At 43.2% G+C, this 16,039-nt stretch overlaps 1 protein-coding gene across 1 annotated transcript; it reads right to left on the reverse strand.

Moving 5' to 3' along the window:
* Positions 1 to 13,880: 13,880 nt before the first annotated feature.
* Positions 13,881 to 15,424, reverse strand: LOC147888288 (BTB/POZ domain-containing protein At5g60050-like). Its single transcript, XM_087393312.1, has 3 exons — positions 15,107 to 15,424; positions 14,340 to 14,865; positions 13,881 to 14,176 (listed from the first exon to the last, which is right to left on the reverse strand). The coding sequence occupies exons 1-3, from the start codon at positions 15,422 to 15,424 to the stop codon at positions 13,881 to 13,883; spliced, it is 1,140 nt and encodes a 379-aa protein (XP_087249438.1).
* Between the last annotated feature and the right edge of the window lie 615 nt (positions 15,425 to 16,039).

Below are 16,039 nucleotides of genomic sequence, written 5' to 3' on the forward strand. Positions count from 1 at the left end.
TCTCTTTCTCTCATTCCCTTTCATTGAGTTTCCTTGTTCTTCCTTGTAAGTTGTCTTGTGATTGCCACTCTCCCTTGCTCATGCTCTCTTCTCCCTTTTCTCCCTTTCTCCCCTCTCTTCCCTTTTTCTTGTGGAATCAATTGCACACGATCTGGTAGACGCTTGGGTGATGCAAGAGGGTTGTTTGTGCTTATGGAGCTCCCACAACGAGTTCTTCAAGAGTAGATACTTTGATGGCATTCCTCAAGATCCCCACGGCATGTGCGTCACCGTCGAAGACCACACATTTTTTGCATCGTTGCCGGGGAATTCGATGTATGCATCTATAATGCACAAGCTTTCTATCAATATCTACCCATTGCACAATGCTTCTAGCTTATCTAGAGGTGTTGTTAGTGGAGTATAAGCTGGTTTGGATGGAGATAAGTGTGGTTTTGGTTAGGCAAACTAGAAACTGTCAATTCTGTCCATACAGTGATTTTTTCTCATTTGAGCTTGTTTTTTGTTGTTTTTTGTGCCACATTGTAGGAGTAGCTAGTAGGGATGATTGCTAAGGTGTGTATGGAGTGACATTTCAGTTGAAAACACCAAAAAATGAGTTTGGATCATTTCAAGTTGGCACAGTGTGTTCTCGGCCACCACCTTCAAAAATCCTTATTTTGATGCTTTCAAGTGGTTGTTTTTTGTGCTTTTTTGTTTAAAATAGGTAGAATAGGTAGTGTAGTTTCCATTGGTGCTCCCAAAACTTGAACATAAGCTTCAAAATCTCCAGAGAGCATCAAAAACCAGTCGGCGACGATTGTGCCAGTCGCTGCTATAAATTTAAAGCAACGACTCAGGCAGTCGTCGCTGCTATATAACACAGTGACGACTGATACGTGGATTGCCAATTGGACACCTACCCCCACTCACCTCACCTTTCTCCATGTGGTAGTTAATGAATTCATAGCTGTTAGTTCAGAGGTTAACCCCCACATTAAGGCTAGCACGATGATTGAGGACTCATTACTTTATTAGTAACACAGCGACTCAACACCCACTGCTTTATTGAGTCATTGTTGTATTGAGTCGTTGCTTGATCACCCACTGCTATATTGTTAATGTAGCGATGGTGGACAACACAATGACTTACTGAGTTATTACGTCATGGTTAACGCAGCGATTGACGCATTAAGGGTTAGGAGGGCACAATGACTAATTCTAACTGGGCAGCCCAGTGAAGTAGGCAACACATGCACTTGAGGTCTGGGAGGGTGATAGGAGTTGAGAACCCGAACCGGAGGATAGCGCTTCCAATAACGTCCTAACTGGTCCAACTAGTACCACACTTTCAGTATCTTTCGGGTTCTCAACCTTAAGCTCATGCTAGGTGCAAGGTCCCATGCATGTTGAATCCTCAAGTTTAGATGATGCTATGAGCTTTGACACTGAGATAGGGAAAAACATGAACTTAAATTTGGGGGGCCTCTATGGCTCCCAATTGTAGCTCAATAAGGCCCCAATCCCCCACCCCTTCCACCACAGCCTCACGAATAAGGGAGTCATTCTCCAATCTCATGGGACAGTTCGGCTTTGCTGACCCTGCCCAAATCCATATGTTTGCCATGCAAAATAGGGTGGTTGAGCAGAAGCAAGACCCACCACCAACCACAATATCTGGTATTGCATGCAGCAACCCTGTAACCATATCAGCTGAGGGACCCTCAAGCCTACATGTACAGTTCTATGAGGGGAACCCTCCTTCACAAGGACTTCTAAGCCCTAGGTACCCAAGTATTGCCCTCCTAGCCCTAAACGACATAGGGCTGATCATATGAACGTTGGGGATAACACCTTCCCAATATCAATGGCCCCTCATCCTAATCCATTTGTGACTTGAGGAGGAGCTCCTGAAAGCACCTCCTTCCCCATGTCTTCATCCTATAGGTCGGGTTTATATTAGATATCAATGCTCCACTCTTGTGTAACTACGCGGGAACCAGCTAATTCTACTTGTAAGCTTCCCATATGAGGAGAAGGTATTTAAGGAGCTCGGTTATCCGGTAGGTCCTAGTTTGGACACCAGATGGGGGCCATGTGTGGCTTGATGGCTCGACAGCTTCAGATAGAGTTGGCACACTGCCAACTAGGCTACATGTAAGTGCAGCAAGGCATCCCATGACTGACCGCACTGAGGGTAGACGGAGCATTTCCTGGGGTAGCCCACTCTCGGGTTGCAGGGCCCGTTTGGAGCCCCAGATGATCCCGGATGGCTCTGGGCCGAACACAAACCGTAGGTTAGTTGCTCTGTTTTGCATCACGGTTCTAACATGTGGTCAGTGGCCTATTTCGAGACTGACCTCCAGTCGGCCGTTGTGGGCCGACTAGGTCACTCTCCCAATTGGGTCTAATCGACTATAACTGGTGGCTAGATAAGAGCAAGCCTGTGAAGCCCATAATCATCACTGGATATAGCAACCCTGATTCCTTAGCATCCAACCTCCATCCTCTACTATTTCTAGCATGCCATGCTAGAGCCCAAGCTCTGATACCATGTAAGAAAACAATACAATGTTTGTGCTCAACAGATAACAGGATCTCGTATGCAAGAGAGAAAAGCATATAGTATGGAGAATCCAAAATTTGATTACTGTAAAACTGATACAATAGATGGCGCTGCCTCCCTGCCGTGCGCTCCTATGAGAGAAGCTTCGAATCAACTTAGTAGCCAAGAAGATTTGGTAGTGTGTTTCTGTTTGCGAGCAAATTGTGAGAGATGGCCCAACCCGCAAGACTGCAAATCCCACCGTTCAACGAAAGCAGAAAGTTGGACGGCACTAACTATCCACTCTGGAAGTTCAAGATAAAGACCATCCTAAGCGCATACGAGCTTTGGGATACTGCTACTGGGGTGGACATGAAGCCGGTTGCGAGACCTGATCCAGCCAATGGAGGATAACAGATAGTACCAACTATGGATCAGATTCGTGTGTGGACAAGAAGAAATGTCCTATCATTGATTTATCTCATCTGTAATCTAGGGTTTAGGAGGATGGTGGAGTACAACTGATTGATTAGATTGGGCTTAAGCAAAATTTGCTCAAAAACACGATTTGAGCTCTTTTTCTATTTTTCTCCTCCATATCGCGTTGTCTGTAGTGTAAGTGATTCTGTCATGGCATTAATTCAACAGCGGAGGAGGCATGGACGGTCCTGAAAATCAGTACGAGACCACGAATCAAACGCGGATTCATAATCTAGAGACTCAACTCACGAACGAGAAACTGTCTGAATCTGAAACGCCATAGAAGTTCATCACCAGGGTGAAGAATCTACGCGATCAAATGACTGCGATTGGTATCAGCATCACCAGCGATAATCTAGCATGAAGTTGCATACGGATTCTCCCACCAAAGTACGACGGTCTTGTTATGGCATTGAATACGCAGAACAGACATACGCCCCTCAACTTTGAGGATTTCAGTGCGATGCTTTTGGAGAAGGAGATGCGTCAAAAGACGAGGACTGGAGAAGATTCGGCTTTCTCGGCTGGATCAAAGAAAGGTAAGGGTAAGGACTCTGGTAACCCATCTTCTTCTCATGATAAAAAGAGAAAGAAGAAGATCAAGTGCTTCTATTGCAACAAGGCAGGGCACAAGCAGAATGAGTGCCGAAGAAGATTGCAGATGAGAAGAACGGAGTAAAGAAAGAGTCCAGCAACAGCGCACAGGTAGTACCAGTAGAGCTGTTTGTAGCAATTGAGGAGATTTGCACGGAGGCAGTTCATGTACTTGCAGATGAACCTTGGATTATTGACAGTGGTGCATCGCGCCACATGACAAGTCCAAAGGATTGGTATACCTCTCTACAGTCGGTAAGGAATGACATCCTGGTAATAGTCAACAATGATGCAAAATGTCCAACAAAATGAAAAGGTACGATTGCTCTCAAGTCAGATGGAGTTGTAAAACAGTTGTCCGATGTTCTTTATGTGCCATATAGCAAGAGCAACTTGTCCGTTTCTGCGATCACGGATCGGGACCTCAAAGTTCACTTCGATAAGAATGGCGCACAGATTTTGGATCTTCAAGGGAAGGTCGTTGGTAAAGGTACACGGCGCAACATCTACGAACTCTCAACTTTTAGTGCTCGAGCCAATGTGAGCAACACTAAGCTGTGGCATGAGAGGTTTGGTCATCTAAACCTTAGTTTTTTAAAGGAGATGCATAAAAGTGGAATGATTGTAGAACTACCAGAAATTACAGATCTGCTCGATGTATGTGAAGCTTGCATGATGGGCAAGCAGCATCGGCAGCCCTTTCCTAAAGAGGCCAGCAGGGCAAAGGCTCCTCTAGAGCTCGTTCACATGGACCTCTGCGAAAAGATGGAGACGGAAGCTTTGGGTGGTTCCTACTACTTCATGACACTGATCGACGACTACAGTAGAAGGATATGCATATACTTCCTCAAGACTAAAGATGAGGCTTTTAGTAAGTTCAAAGAATGGCATGTAATGGTAGAGAAAGAAACAGGGAGGAAGGTGAAGAAGTTGAGATCAGATAGAGGTGGTGAGTTCACATCAAGTGAATTCGAAAGTTACTACAAAAGTCACGAGATCAAGAGGCAGAAACCCCTTCCGCATACATCACAGCAAAATGGAGTAGCAGAGTGCAAGATGCACGTCATTTGCAAAATGGGTAGGAGTATGATGAAAGGGAAAGATTTGATAAAGACTTTCTGGGCTGAAGCATGTAACACGGCAGTTTACATTCTGAATCGTAGCTACACGAAGGTTGTGAACGGGATGACTCCATTGCAGGTCTTTTCTGGTAAGAAACCTTCAGCTACACATTTCAGAGTTTTTGGATGTGACTGTTTTGTGCATGTCCCTGATGCTAACAGGACCAAATGGGAACCGAAGAGCCAGAAGTGTATTTTCTTAGGCTATAGTGAAGAGGTGAAGGGTTACCGTCTCTATAATCTTGTTACCAAGAAGGTAATAGTAAGTTGCGATGTGGTCTTCTCAGAATAGCCGCATCAATTGGAGGAGGATGCTTCCTTCCCAGACAACCAGGACCAGGATATCCATCCAGTACAACCACCAACAGCAGACCAAACTCCCCCAATGGTGCTTGGGAGGATTCAAGATAAAGAAGAGGAAGAACAGTTTGCAGAACCACAACGGCAACAGCCATTCCCGAAGTGGGTAAAGCAAATTTTGGATGGTAGAGAACCTCCAGCAATTGAGGAGGAACCATCCGAACACTGCCGGTCCAAGAGATTAGATGTGCAAGAAGGGTGCAAGAACACTTGGTCAACTACGCTTTGATGACAGAGGTGATTCGTGGTGAAGAACCCAAGTGTCTTGAAGAAGCACAGGGTGATGATAGGTGGATGGAGTCTATGTAGTCATAGTATGGCTCCATAATGAAGAAGAACACTTGGGACCCTTGTGGATCAACCACCAAAACACAAGGTAATCGGCACCAAGGGGTGTACAAGACCAAGTACAAGTCCGACGGCACGTTGGATAAGTACAAGGCTCGACTCATGGCAAAAGGATTCGCATAGGTACATGGTTTTGATTATCAGGATACTTTTGCTCCCACAGCTCGCGACTAACCACAATTCATAGTGTTTTGGCATTAGCAGCACAGGAAAGTTGGCCCGTGTTTCAGATGGATGTCAAATCTGCCTTTTTGAATAGAGATCTCAAGGAGGAGGTATACATGGAACAACCACAAGGTTTTGTGATCCCCGGTTCAGAAGGTAAAGTCTGTAAACTGAAGAAGGCACTTTACGAGCTGAAACAGGCCCCACGAGCGTGGTACCAGCAGATTGATGCCTACTTTCTACAAAACGGGTTCAGGAGGAGCCCATCTGATGCAAATTTGTATATCCATAGAGAAGGAGGCAAGTGTATGATCGTGGTCCTTTATGTGGATGACCTTGTCATAACAGGGAACCATTAAGAGAAGATCTCGTAGACAAAGCATTTGCTAGGAAGAGAGTTTGAAATGACAGACCTCGGATTGATGCATTTCTGTTTGGGAATTGAAGTTTGGCAAGAGCCAAAACAGATCTTCATTTCATAGTTGAAGTATGCTGGAGAGATACTGAAGTGGCATGGCTGAGTGCAAGACACAGTCGGTACCCCTATGGAGGTTGACGTGAAGCTCTCAAATGAGGATTCATCACCACTGGTGGACAAAATGAAGTACAAAAGGCTTGTGGGCAGTTTGATTTACTTGTGCAACACGCGGCCGGACATCAGCTTTGCGACTGGTGTGCTAAGCAGGTTTTCCAATAAGCCCTGGGAGAACCATTGGAGGGCAGGTATGCGGGTTACATCAAAGGCACACTTGATTATGGCATCACCTATACCAAGGGCAACACCTTGACCAGATTTTGTGACTCGGATTGGGCACGAGACGTGGATAGCAGGAGATCAGTGACAGGTTATTATTTCTCACTTGGATCTGGAGTTGTGTCATGGGTCAACAATAAGCAACCTACAGTTGTTGTTTCTTCTACCAAGGCTGAGTACAAATCAGCATGTTTTGCTTCTTGTGAGGCAGTGTGGTTGAGGAGGATTTTAGGGGACATCGGTGTAGTGCAGAACAAGCCTACACACTTATCATGTGACAATCAGAGTTGCATGGCAATTGCAAAGAACCTTGTGTTCCACGCTCGCAAAAAACATATTGAGATTCAATATCACTTTGTACGCAAGCTCTCATGGATGGAGAGGTCGACTTGGTGTACTGTATGATTACAGAGAATGCTGTGGACATCTTCACAAAGGCTCTTGGAAGAGACTTGCTGGAGAGGCATCTTCATCGACTTGGCATTGGGCCGAAAAACTAAGTTCACTTGCGGGTGGACATTGAGGGGGGGTGTTAGATATCAATGCTCCACTCTCATGTAACTATGCAGGAACTAGCTAACTCTACTTGTAAGCCCCCCATATGAGGAGAAGGCATTTGAGTAGCTTGGTTATCCGGTAGGTCCTGGTTTGGACACTAGATGAGGGCCATGTGTGGCCTGATGGCTGAACGGCTTCAGATAGAGTTGGCACACTGCCAACTAGGCTACATGCAAGTGCGGGAAGGCATCCCATGACTAACCACACTGAGGGTAGATGGAGCATTTCTCGGGAGAGCCCACTCTCGGGTTGCGGGGCCCGTTTGGAGCCCCAGATGATCCCAAATGGCTCTGGGCCGAATGGACACTGTAGGATAGTTGCTCTATTTTGAGCCACGGTTCCAATGTGTGGTCGGTGGCCTATTTCGGGACCAACCTCTAGTCGGCCATTTTGGGCCAACTGGGTCGGTCTCCCAATTGGGTCTAACTGATTACGACTGGTGGCTATATAAGAGCAAGCTGGTGAAGCCCATAATCATCACTGGCTACATCAACCCTGATTCCCTAGCATCCAGCCTCCGTCCTCTACTGTTTCTAGCATGCCATCGAAGCTTCTCTCACAGGAGCGCACGGTTGGGAGGTAGTGTCATATATTGTATCAGTTTTACAGTAATCAAAATTTTGATTCTCCATACTATCTACTTTTCTCTCTTGCATACGAGATCCTATTATCTGTTGAGCACAGGCGTTGTATTGTTTTCTTACAGTCCAAATGTGAATATACCCGTACCAAGTAAAACCAATAGACCCAAGCCCATCGCGTATGTCTGCTCTAGGTCCCATGAGGCAAGGACAATCCCCTATCAGGTTGACAAACTTTTATAATCGACCACAAGGACCACCCAACCTTGGCACTGCATCAGTTTCCCAAGCACCTCCGGCCGTGCCATAGATGGTACTCACTAATGAGGCCAGGAGGATCCTAGTGCAAGTGCTAGGAAGGGAGGAAATGCTGCCAGTGGTGATGGGGAGGGATACTAATGCCTCACGCAGTGCCCAGTCACGATCTCCAAGCTCATCACTAAGTTCTTAGAGGAAGGAAATCTAATCTCCCATGTCGAAAGGTTTAAGTAGAGTTGCGAAACTTTTGGAGACATTGATGACCTGGACAAAGTGAACGCATTCGGGCTTAGCCTTGATGGCAAGGTAGGCGAGTGGTACAAAGCCCTAGCGCCTTTAAAAAAGATCAACTAGGAGACTCTATGAAAGGCCTTCATAGTAGGATTCGCTCCCACAGGCCCAAAGTGGAGCAACCAATTGTACAAAGTTAAGCAAATAGAACATGAAACCCTTCGGGAATATATTGCCAGGATCAAACATCTAAATGCCTGTTGTGAACCACACGAGAGGATGAGTGACAAGCATTTGCTGCCTTGATTCCTCATTGGATTAAGGGATGCTAAATTGGTATTCACCCTAAATCCCACATCCTTCAAGCTATGTAGCAAGACTGGTGTGCTCTTGGATGATAACATGAAGGATGAGGCCTAGCCCGAGAAGTCACTGGTTGCTCCCTCAGTAGTATCTCATTCTAGTAAGAGTGTTAGCTTTGGCAAGGGCAAGGAAGCCGCCGAAGTTTCTAAGGTAAGAGGAACAAGAAAGGCTTCTGGTAGAGAATGAGCAAAAGAAGACAGAAGAAGCATGGGCAAGCCACGAGCAAGAACACCAGCTCAAGTGACTGATCGGTCCTAATAAGCAGATAACTCACTTGACCCAAGATGCTCAAGAGCCTAACCCCCTATCGTCTACTCAGCAAACAGGGCAAGCTTCAGGACAAACACCTCTCCTAACTCCCTTCATCCCGAATTTGTACCAACAAGCCATGGAGTATTGCACATCAACTTCATACAAGTCCACTGAAGGGTATATGGACTTGAGCCATCGTGATCGCAATCTTGATATAAAGGAGCTGGCCTTCCTATAGTCAATCAATGCTCTCATGGCGGCGGTAGCACAGAATGTCTTACAAGGACGTCAGGAGGCCTTCAGACTATAGCACCAAGGTGACACTCCAAACCTTCCACCAACTCAACTAGAAAATGGTTGCACTCCAGAAAGAGCATGTAGAACACCTGGGTAGTGGAAGCATCGAGACTCCAGGTAGTTGAAATTGGAAAGAGGCTTGAGAAGGAGGTATTATAGACTCAAGAGGCCCTAGCAACGAAATGATCACGAATGGATAGCCTCTAGGCCCACTTCACAACATTGCAACAACAGGCGATTCTTGATCAACAATAGCATGCTTGAGTCCTTGAGGAAAAGCATAGACTAGAGATACAGCTCCAACAACATGCAACCTTAGTCGAACAACTCTATCCAGCTACCCAACAACGAGGGCAGCAAGTCCAAACACTGTAGACGGCGGGGACCTTCAAACAACAATGGATTCTTCCCCTCTGGTCCAAGATTTTGATCAGGTCCATGACAGGCTGCAGGAAGCGTCGTCCCATGCCTCTACCCTCTGCTTCTCACCATGCACAATCCACGACACATACACTTACTTCCTACACACACTCACCGCCGCACTCCTTCCCTACAACATCAAGTTTAATAACATACTCACTATTTAACCTCAATGATGCCTCCTGTCACTCCATTGCTCAAGCACATCCAATTTAGGTAATGGCCTACTTTAATGAGGATCTAGTTTTGGATGCTGATATAGACAACCTCACCCTTTGCTACCACCCCATTGTCTACAATTTTATGAAGTGGTCCAGAGCGTTGAAAGACTTGACCAACTATCTCATGGCAATGCCACTATTTACAGATGGATTGTGAAGAGGTAGGGGGGCATGTTAACAACCATTGAGCATGTTAACGGATTTGGCCTAGCCAAACCCCACGGGTTTTGAGCCACAAATGGCTCTATTTCAAAGTAACTGTCGGGATCGCCCAAGTTTGGCAAGGATTACACAAGAGCCATTTGGATCCTGTATATGGATAACACAAGAGCCATTTGGAGACAAAGGAGTGTGGGGAGAATTAGCATATATGGTCTATTTTAACTATGGGACATTTTTTGCTTATGAAGTTTTTATTGTAAAAGAAGGTCTTGAATGAGTTTTTTAAGTGACATATCACTATCTAAATGTAAATCTTATTATTCATGTTAAATTCTAAGATGTAGAGGTCCATGTGCATGTTTCTCTATGTTTGAGATTCAAGGGCATTTATTGTGTATATATGTACTTCCTTAATTGGATAAGTAACTTTTATTGCAATTTGGTATTTGTGAAGGCAAGTAGTATAAGTGGGAATGTGGTCAATCTAATAGGCAACAATTACCAAAATAACGCAATTTGTTGTCCAACCATTGGTCTAGATATGATCTAATTGTGAATTGTAATCCATTGCAGGACTTAAATTTGATGTTCTTGCATCCATTTTACAAATTGTTGTGTTAAGTTGAGAATTTTATAGCAAATCTACATTGAAATCACCAATAAGGAAGGTTGGATGAAGCATATATGAAGTTTTGCATAGTTGGGATTGGTAAAGAGCTATAATGAATATAGATTGCTATATGTTTGGTAAAAAATGAGCTATCATTATCTCGAGTTTATTTGAAGGAAGTTCTACAACCCTCCCTACATTGAAATGGTATGTTCCAAAGAAGGCAATGCAATAAATCCATATAGATGCATGGAAAGATCAAATGGCATCCAATATGTTAAAGATTTAAAATATCTATGCACACTTAATGGGCAGTAATGTTGAAGGTGAAATATGCTTGATAAATGGTAAAAGGACATAGTAGAAACAAAAAAATTGAAAGCTCAAAAGAAAAAGGTGCAAGCAAAAAAAGCTCGCTCAAATTTATCTCCTTAAAATACAAGAAAAGGTTCTATGTGGAAGGCAAGGGTGGAAAATGTAGTTTATGATGGATTGGTTTTCTTACGTTTATGATGGATTGCTCTCCTCAAGCTATACAATACTTTGAGGCAAGGTTTGAATGACTAAGATAGAATCCAATTTGCAATGTTGAAGATGACAAGGCATGTTCTTTGTGATAGAAGCACATGCAACAAGAAAAGAGATCCTCTCTGATGCCATGGCATCTTAATGAAGTAATTTTGTAAGAATCATGAAGAATGAATTTGTTTTTATTTGAATATAAAATGCAACCTTGTAGATCTTACCAAAATATACTACAAACAAGAGATCAAAGCATCGAACATTACGTGGAGATAAGGATGCATAGGCTATGTAGATATAAATGTGTTAAAATAGTAAATTCAATGAGAGTTCTTCTTCTTCTTCTTCTTCTTTTCTCATTCCTCGCTCCCCTTCCTCCTTTTGAGCTCCTTTTCTCATCATCTTCTATTCTTCTTCTATTTGCGTGCACCACCCTCTCTCCCCTCTCAAACACCACTTTCTCTTTTTCTCTAATGGACTAAGTGTGGTGCTAGAGCAGTGATGGTACCAACTTGAATCAAGTGTTGTCAACACTTGAACTTGTGAGGGAATGAACTACTCATGCAGTTTCTTATTAACAAAGTTTGTATAAAGTTCTTTGACCATTCACACTATGGTGTTTTTCTAATTTTCTTGAAGTGGAAAAGTGGTTTATGTAACATTTGTCACATGTATGTGTGGTTGAGAATATATACGTTTCATTGTGACAAGTTTCTTTTCATCACAATGGCAAATCCTAAATAAAAGAGAAATAAAACGAGTAAACAAGGTAGGGGGAGGGCTTTGCCCTTACCTTTGGGTAAGCTGAAGCCCCAATTTTTGCAAATGACAACTAAGTGTTTGTTTTGTTTGAAGATGAAATGTGGATTAGATTATGAGTTTTGTTATGTTTGAGGTTCAACGAGTAGCTATCAATGAAAGACAAAGTCCAATTGGGTCACTAGGGGTCCTTAGCCAACTTGGAGATGTCAATTAAAAGTAAACTTGGAGATGTCAATAGAATTAAAATTGATAGGTTGTTGGATAGTTCAATTGTGTATGTAACTATTTTCTAAGTCTCACTTGGTAAGATCCAAAATGTGTTTTGAGATTTCTCTTTGAGTGGAATTGAAGGAGATAGAAAAATTCCATTACATACAATTGTCTCGACTCCAAAACACTATAGTTATTTGGGTGTTTTAGTATTTAAGCATAAGATGGATGCTATGGTAAGTAGATGGATGAAGTTAGGATGCTAAGGTAAGTAGATGGATGACTCATGGATGATTATGGTGAGTACATGGATGATTTCTCTCCATTTGTCACCTTCACAAAGCTCCCAAGTAATGAATGATTAGGATGATAGGGAGTGAGGAGCCATAAGAAAAAGTAGCTATGATACAAATTTAATTGCACCAAAAAAAAAATTAGTGAAGGATCCTTGATGAATGGAAGTTTATTTTTTGCCATCATTCTAGCCATGGCTTTTCGAAAGGAGGTTTTTCTCACCGATTTTCTTTCATTATTATTGCAATGCTACACCTCATCAGCTATGTTCCATTTCATGCCATGATGTTCTTCATGGAACCAAACTTAACATGACCAATTTTAGTAGTGCCGGAGTGTTGTTTGTTTGGCCAATTCCATACCCTATGCTAATTAACCACGTAATGCACATAATCGATTGGCCACGATTGGCCACAATGCACTAACAAGGGATAAACACCATGAAAAATAGAGTTTAAAAGCATTCCATCAAACTCCTTTGGTCAAAAACAAGGGATAAACACCATGAAAAATAGAGTTTAAAAGCATTCCATCAAACTCCTTTGGTCAAAAACACTATCACATCAGTCCCCACTCAAGCCTAAAAATCTATTCCAAATATGTTTATAATGCAAAAGCCCTAAGTTCTTTCTTTTTCTCATTCTAGCCATGTTAAATAGACCTAAGGCCCACCATCTAAACATTTTGACCACCAGTGTAAAGTCAAGAGACTCCACGAAACAATGTTAGGTACCCTATTTCAACAACCAACCATCTTTTTTAACCTTTACTACAAACGTCAAACAAGAACACCCACTTTTTTACACATCACATGATCAAATTGATTCATGGAAGATGCATTACAGTGCCATGGTTGTTAAGACACTCGTGTCTAACGTTATGACATGTATCATCATTCACACATCACATGATAGAATTGATTCATGGAAGATGCATTACAGTGGCACCATGGTTGTTAAGACACTCATGTCTAATGTTATGACACGTTAGACACGTACTCTCCTATAAAGACCTTTCGACACTTGCAATAAAATACTTAAAAACCTTAAATTTTTTCCTTTGGAAATTGGACATTGAGCGATGATACAATCTTTGGTACATGTGTATATTGCTAATCTACTCCAAACACAACACCACACTAGTTGCTAACCGGAAAATCCAAACTCTTTAACTTTTAAGTCTTGAATCTAGACTCTTAACTAAGAATTTCTTCATTTTGATTTTTAGGTTGGCAAAAACGAAGGGCATGCCATGTGCTATATTTTGGCACCACAAACACATTAGAAGAAAGACTAATGGTGAAATGCCAAGGTCCCCATTAAGGACTTATGAGGTAAGTTCACATGTGGAGATAGCTATCAAACATGGGGGTTCCATTGCTATATACATTCCTTTGGAAAGCCTCATAGTCCGATACGATAGTAGCTACATTACACAAATCAGACATGCATAGGAACAATAACACTGGCTATCTCCCACTTTTGCTTCTTTCTATGTATAGCTGAACAGTTCTAGATGTCTAGACAGGTGAAAGGCTAACGGACATCCTGCATAGAGGTGCAAGGCTAAAGGCTAACGGACATGCTGCATACTACATGAAAGAGGTGCAAGGCGTTTTTTATGTGCTGTAAAATTCCAACTCTCCAAAGAAGTTCTTCTAAAATGTCTGAATGGACTTGAACTAAGTTACATTCTCAAGAGAGAACATATCCATGCTATTCACGTATTAGTGTTCACCACTTCAATAAAATCATGATGGTTATTCTCAGACACTATTCCTAGTCCACCTCCGTCTATGAACCATGGCACCAACTCTCAAAACACTGCTGAAGATTAGGCCAGTCTGAAGCTGAAAACGTGAACTGTTGCAGCCAACAAGCCAGCACCACCTCTTGCTCAGAGTCAGAAAGTGACTTTATGATTCTCTCCAAGACATGCACCACCTCAGATCTTTCTGCCGATGTAAATATTGGGCTGTCATATCCATTCTTTGCGCCACAGAACAGAGGAAGCCACAGCAACAGCAATTTGAACTTCAATCCTCTGCTTGCATTATCGTCTTCACACGTCAATTCCTTGAACAATAGAACTGAGATGCCCCATCAAGACACAAACAATCAATGAAAATTTCCTTGCAAAAATCAACGGCACAGAATCAATGGTTGTCAGGTTATCACAATCTTTCAACGTATTAATTGAGCTGCACAGGGTTTCAGACACGTAGCCAAGAGTAAAGATGGGAGAAAACAGACCAGACACTCGCAGAAGACTAGCCTGCACACGTGGATGTGCATGAAGGGAGATGCTTGCAAGGCGCAAGGGTGAACTCCACTTCACAACCGCTTCTTCAATAGTTGAACATTCCTTGAGCTTCTGGGTTATCCACAACAGCTCTTGGGCAAGCTTTTCTGCCATCATATACTCACTTGCCTTCCGTGCCTCTGGATTGGAAGGGAACAACAAGCTGTTGAGACACGCTCTGATGCTTTCTAGGGTAAGAACCTCGGGAAAGAGTGACCATCCCCGAAAAGAAATCAACCGAATTAGCTTCCAGGGCCAGCTACATGCATCGACCTCTTGTTTCTCGTGCAGCCTCTCAAGGGAATGGGTAAGCAGTTTGAGAGTTCTAGCAAAACTCTCAACGAGGGCTACTCTGTTTACTTCCCTGGATGGAAAATCACCATGACTTATATTCTGCTGAATTATATTGTCCGCAAGACTTCGGGCGAATTCGTATTTTCCAGACGAAACCGGAATATCATTTAAGAGGGCCAGAACCTGCATGCATGACAAGATTTCCAAAAGTTAAACTTACATGTTCCATGAATAGGCCATAGCTCGGTAACGGATTCATCAACGCATTTTTAAGGACCTTGAAAAGCTCTCCTGCAATTCGCGGACGAAACCTTGTTCAACGTAACGCTGGACCCGACTTTGCTCAGTTTGCTCATTGACCGGCCAATGGGCATGTACAACAGCACAACAACATAAATAAGGAGAGGTGGAAATACCCAAATACCTGACAGAGCGCTCTACCAATGGCACTATCAGAAATCCGGATAGGAACGTGGTTGTGCGTTTCGTATGCGCTCTCGATAGGAAGAGAGGAGCTATGTCCAAAACCTTCTGGGCCGGGGACTTGGCGCAAAAAATGCAGGAAGAGTGAACGGACGATCCAGAAGCCCAAGCAGAACATGAGCATCACCATCCATCGCACGAGCTCCAACACTCCCCATCTCTCGGAGTCAAACTTGCTGAGCGGTCTCCAGCGGGACGCAACGAGACCATGCAACGTCGACGGAACTACGACGGAATTTCCTAAGGCCGACTTGCTCATGGTGCGGAAACAAGGAGATCGGCAGGCAGTAATTGTAGAAGTATATATTATTATTGGTAAGTAGTCGCAAAGATCGGAGGGGAACGGCGACAATCTTCGCCGCTTCTACTTTGATGATTGATTGATGAGGTAGGTATCCACCACACAAATTCAAATTGCGCATCACTCGACATCTTTACCTCCCTTCAGGTACTTTGATTCCCTCTCACCCAACGCACGTGTGTGTGCACGTGCGCGTGTGTGAGTTGGACAGCTCTTAAAAAACAAGGTGGTTGCACCAATCTTGGATCTTTTTTTTTAAATAATTCTGATTTAAAAAATTAAGAGATTTTTTTTGGGGGGGTTAGTGTGATTTTTATGCGAGAAATGAAGGTTGGTTTGTATTTTTTATTTTTTTGGGAGTTGAATAACGTATAGCATGACGTCATTGCTTTATTATGCACGTATGTATGATATGGAGTGATCCGTCCAATATGCATACGTTGTTCCAAAGTAAGTGGTTGTCTTCGATATGTTGCTCCAAATGTGAGCTAATTGTGTTCCATATATTGTTGTGATGTGATTGCAATGTAGGTCGTAATTAAAGGTAGTCATAATTTCTTTTAATGTGTTCGA

Source organism: Dipteris shenzhenensis, chromosome 22 (genome assembly GCF_047967505.1).
Source record: "Dipteris shenzhenensis isolate YYH24624 ecotype China chromosome 22, Dip_SZ_1.0, whole genome shotgun sequence".
Taxonomy (NCBI): domain Eukaryota; kingdom Viridiplantae; phylum Streptophyta; class Polypodiopsida; order Gleicheniales; family Dipteridaceae; genus Dipteris; species Dipteris shenzhenensis.

Bases quoted from the DNA above. Each gene is read 5' to 3' on its own strand.
- LOC147888288 (XM_087393312.1), bottom strand. From the start codon at position 15,424: ATGAGCAAGTCGGCCTTAGGAAATTCCGTCGTAGTTCCGTCGACGTTG. The intron at 14,866-15,106 runs GTATTTGGGTAT...TCATGCATGCAG, and splicing joins TTGGTAGAGCGCTCTGTCAG to GTTCTGGCCCTCTTAAATGA. The intron at 14,177-14,339 runs GTCTGTTTTCTC...GGGGCATCTCAG, and splicing joins TAGTCTTCTGCGAGTGTCTG to TTCTATTGTTCAAGGAATTG.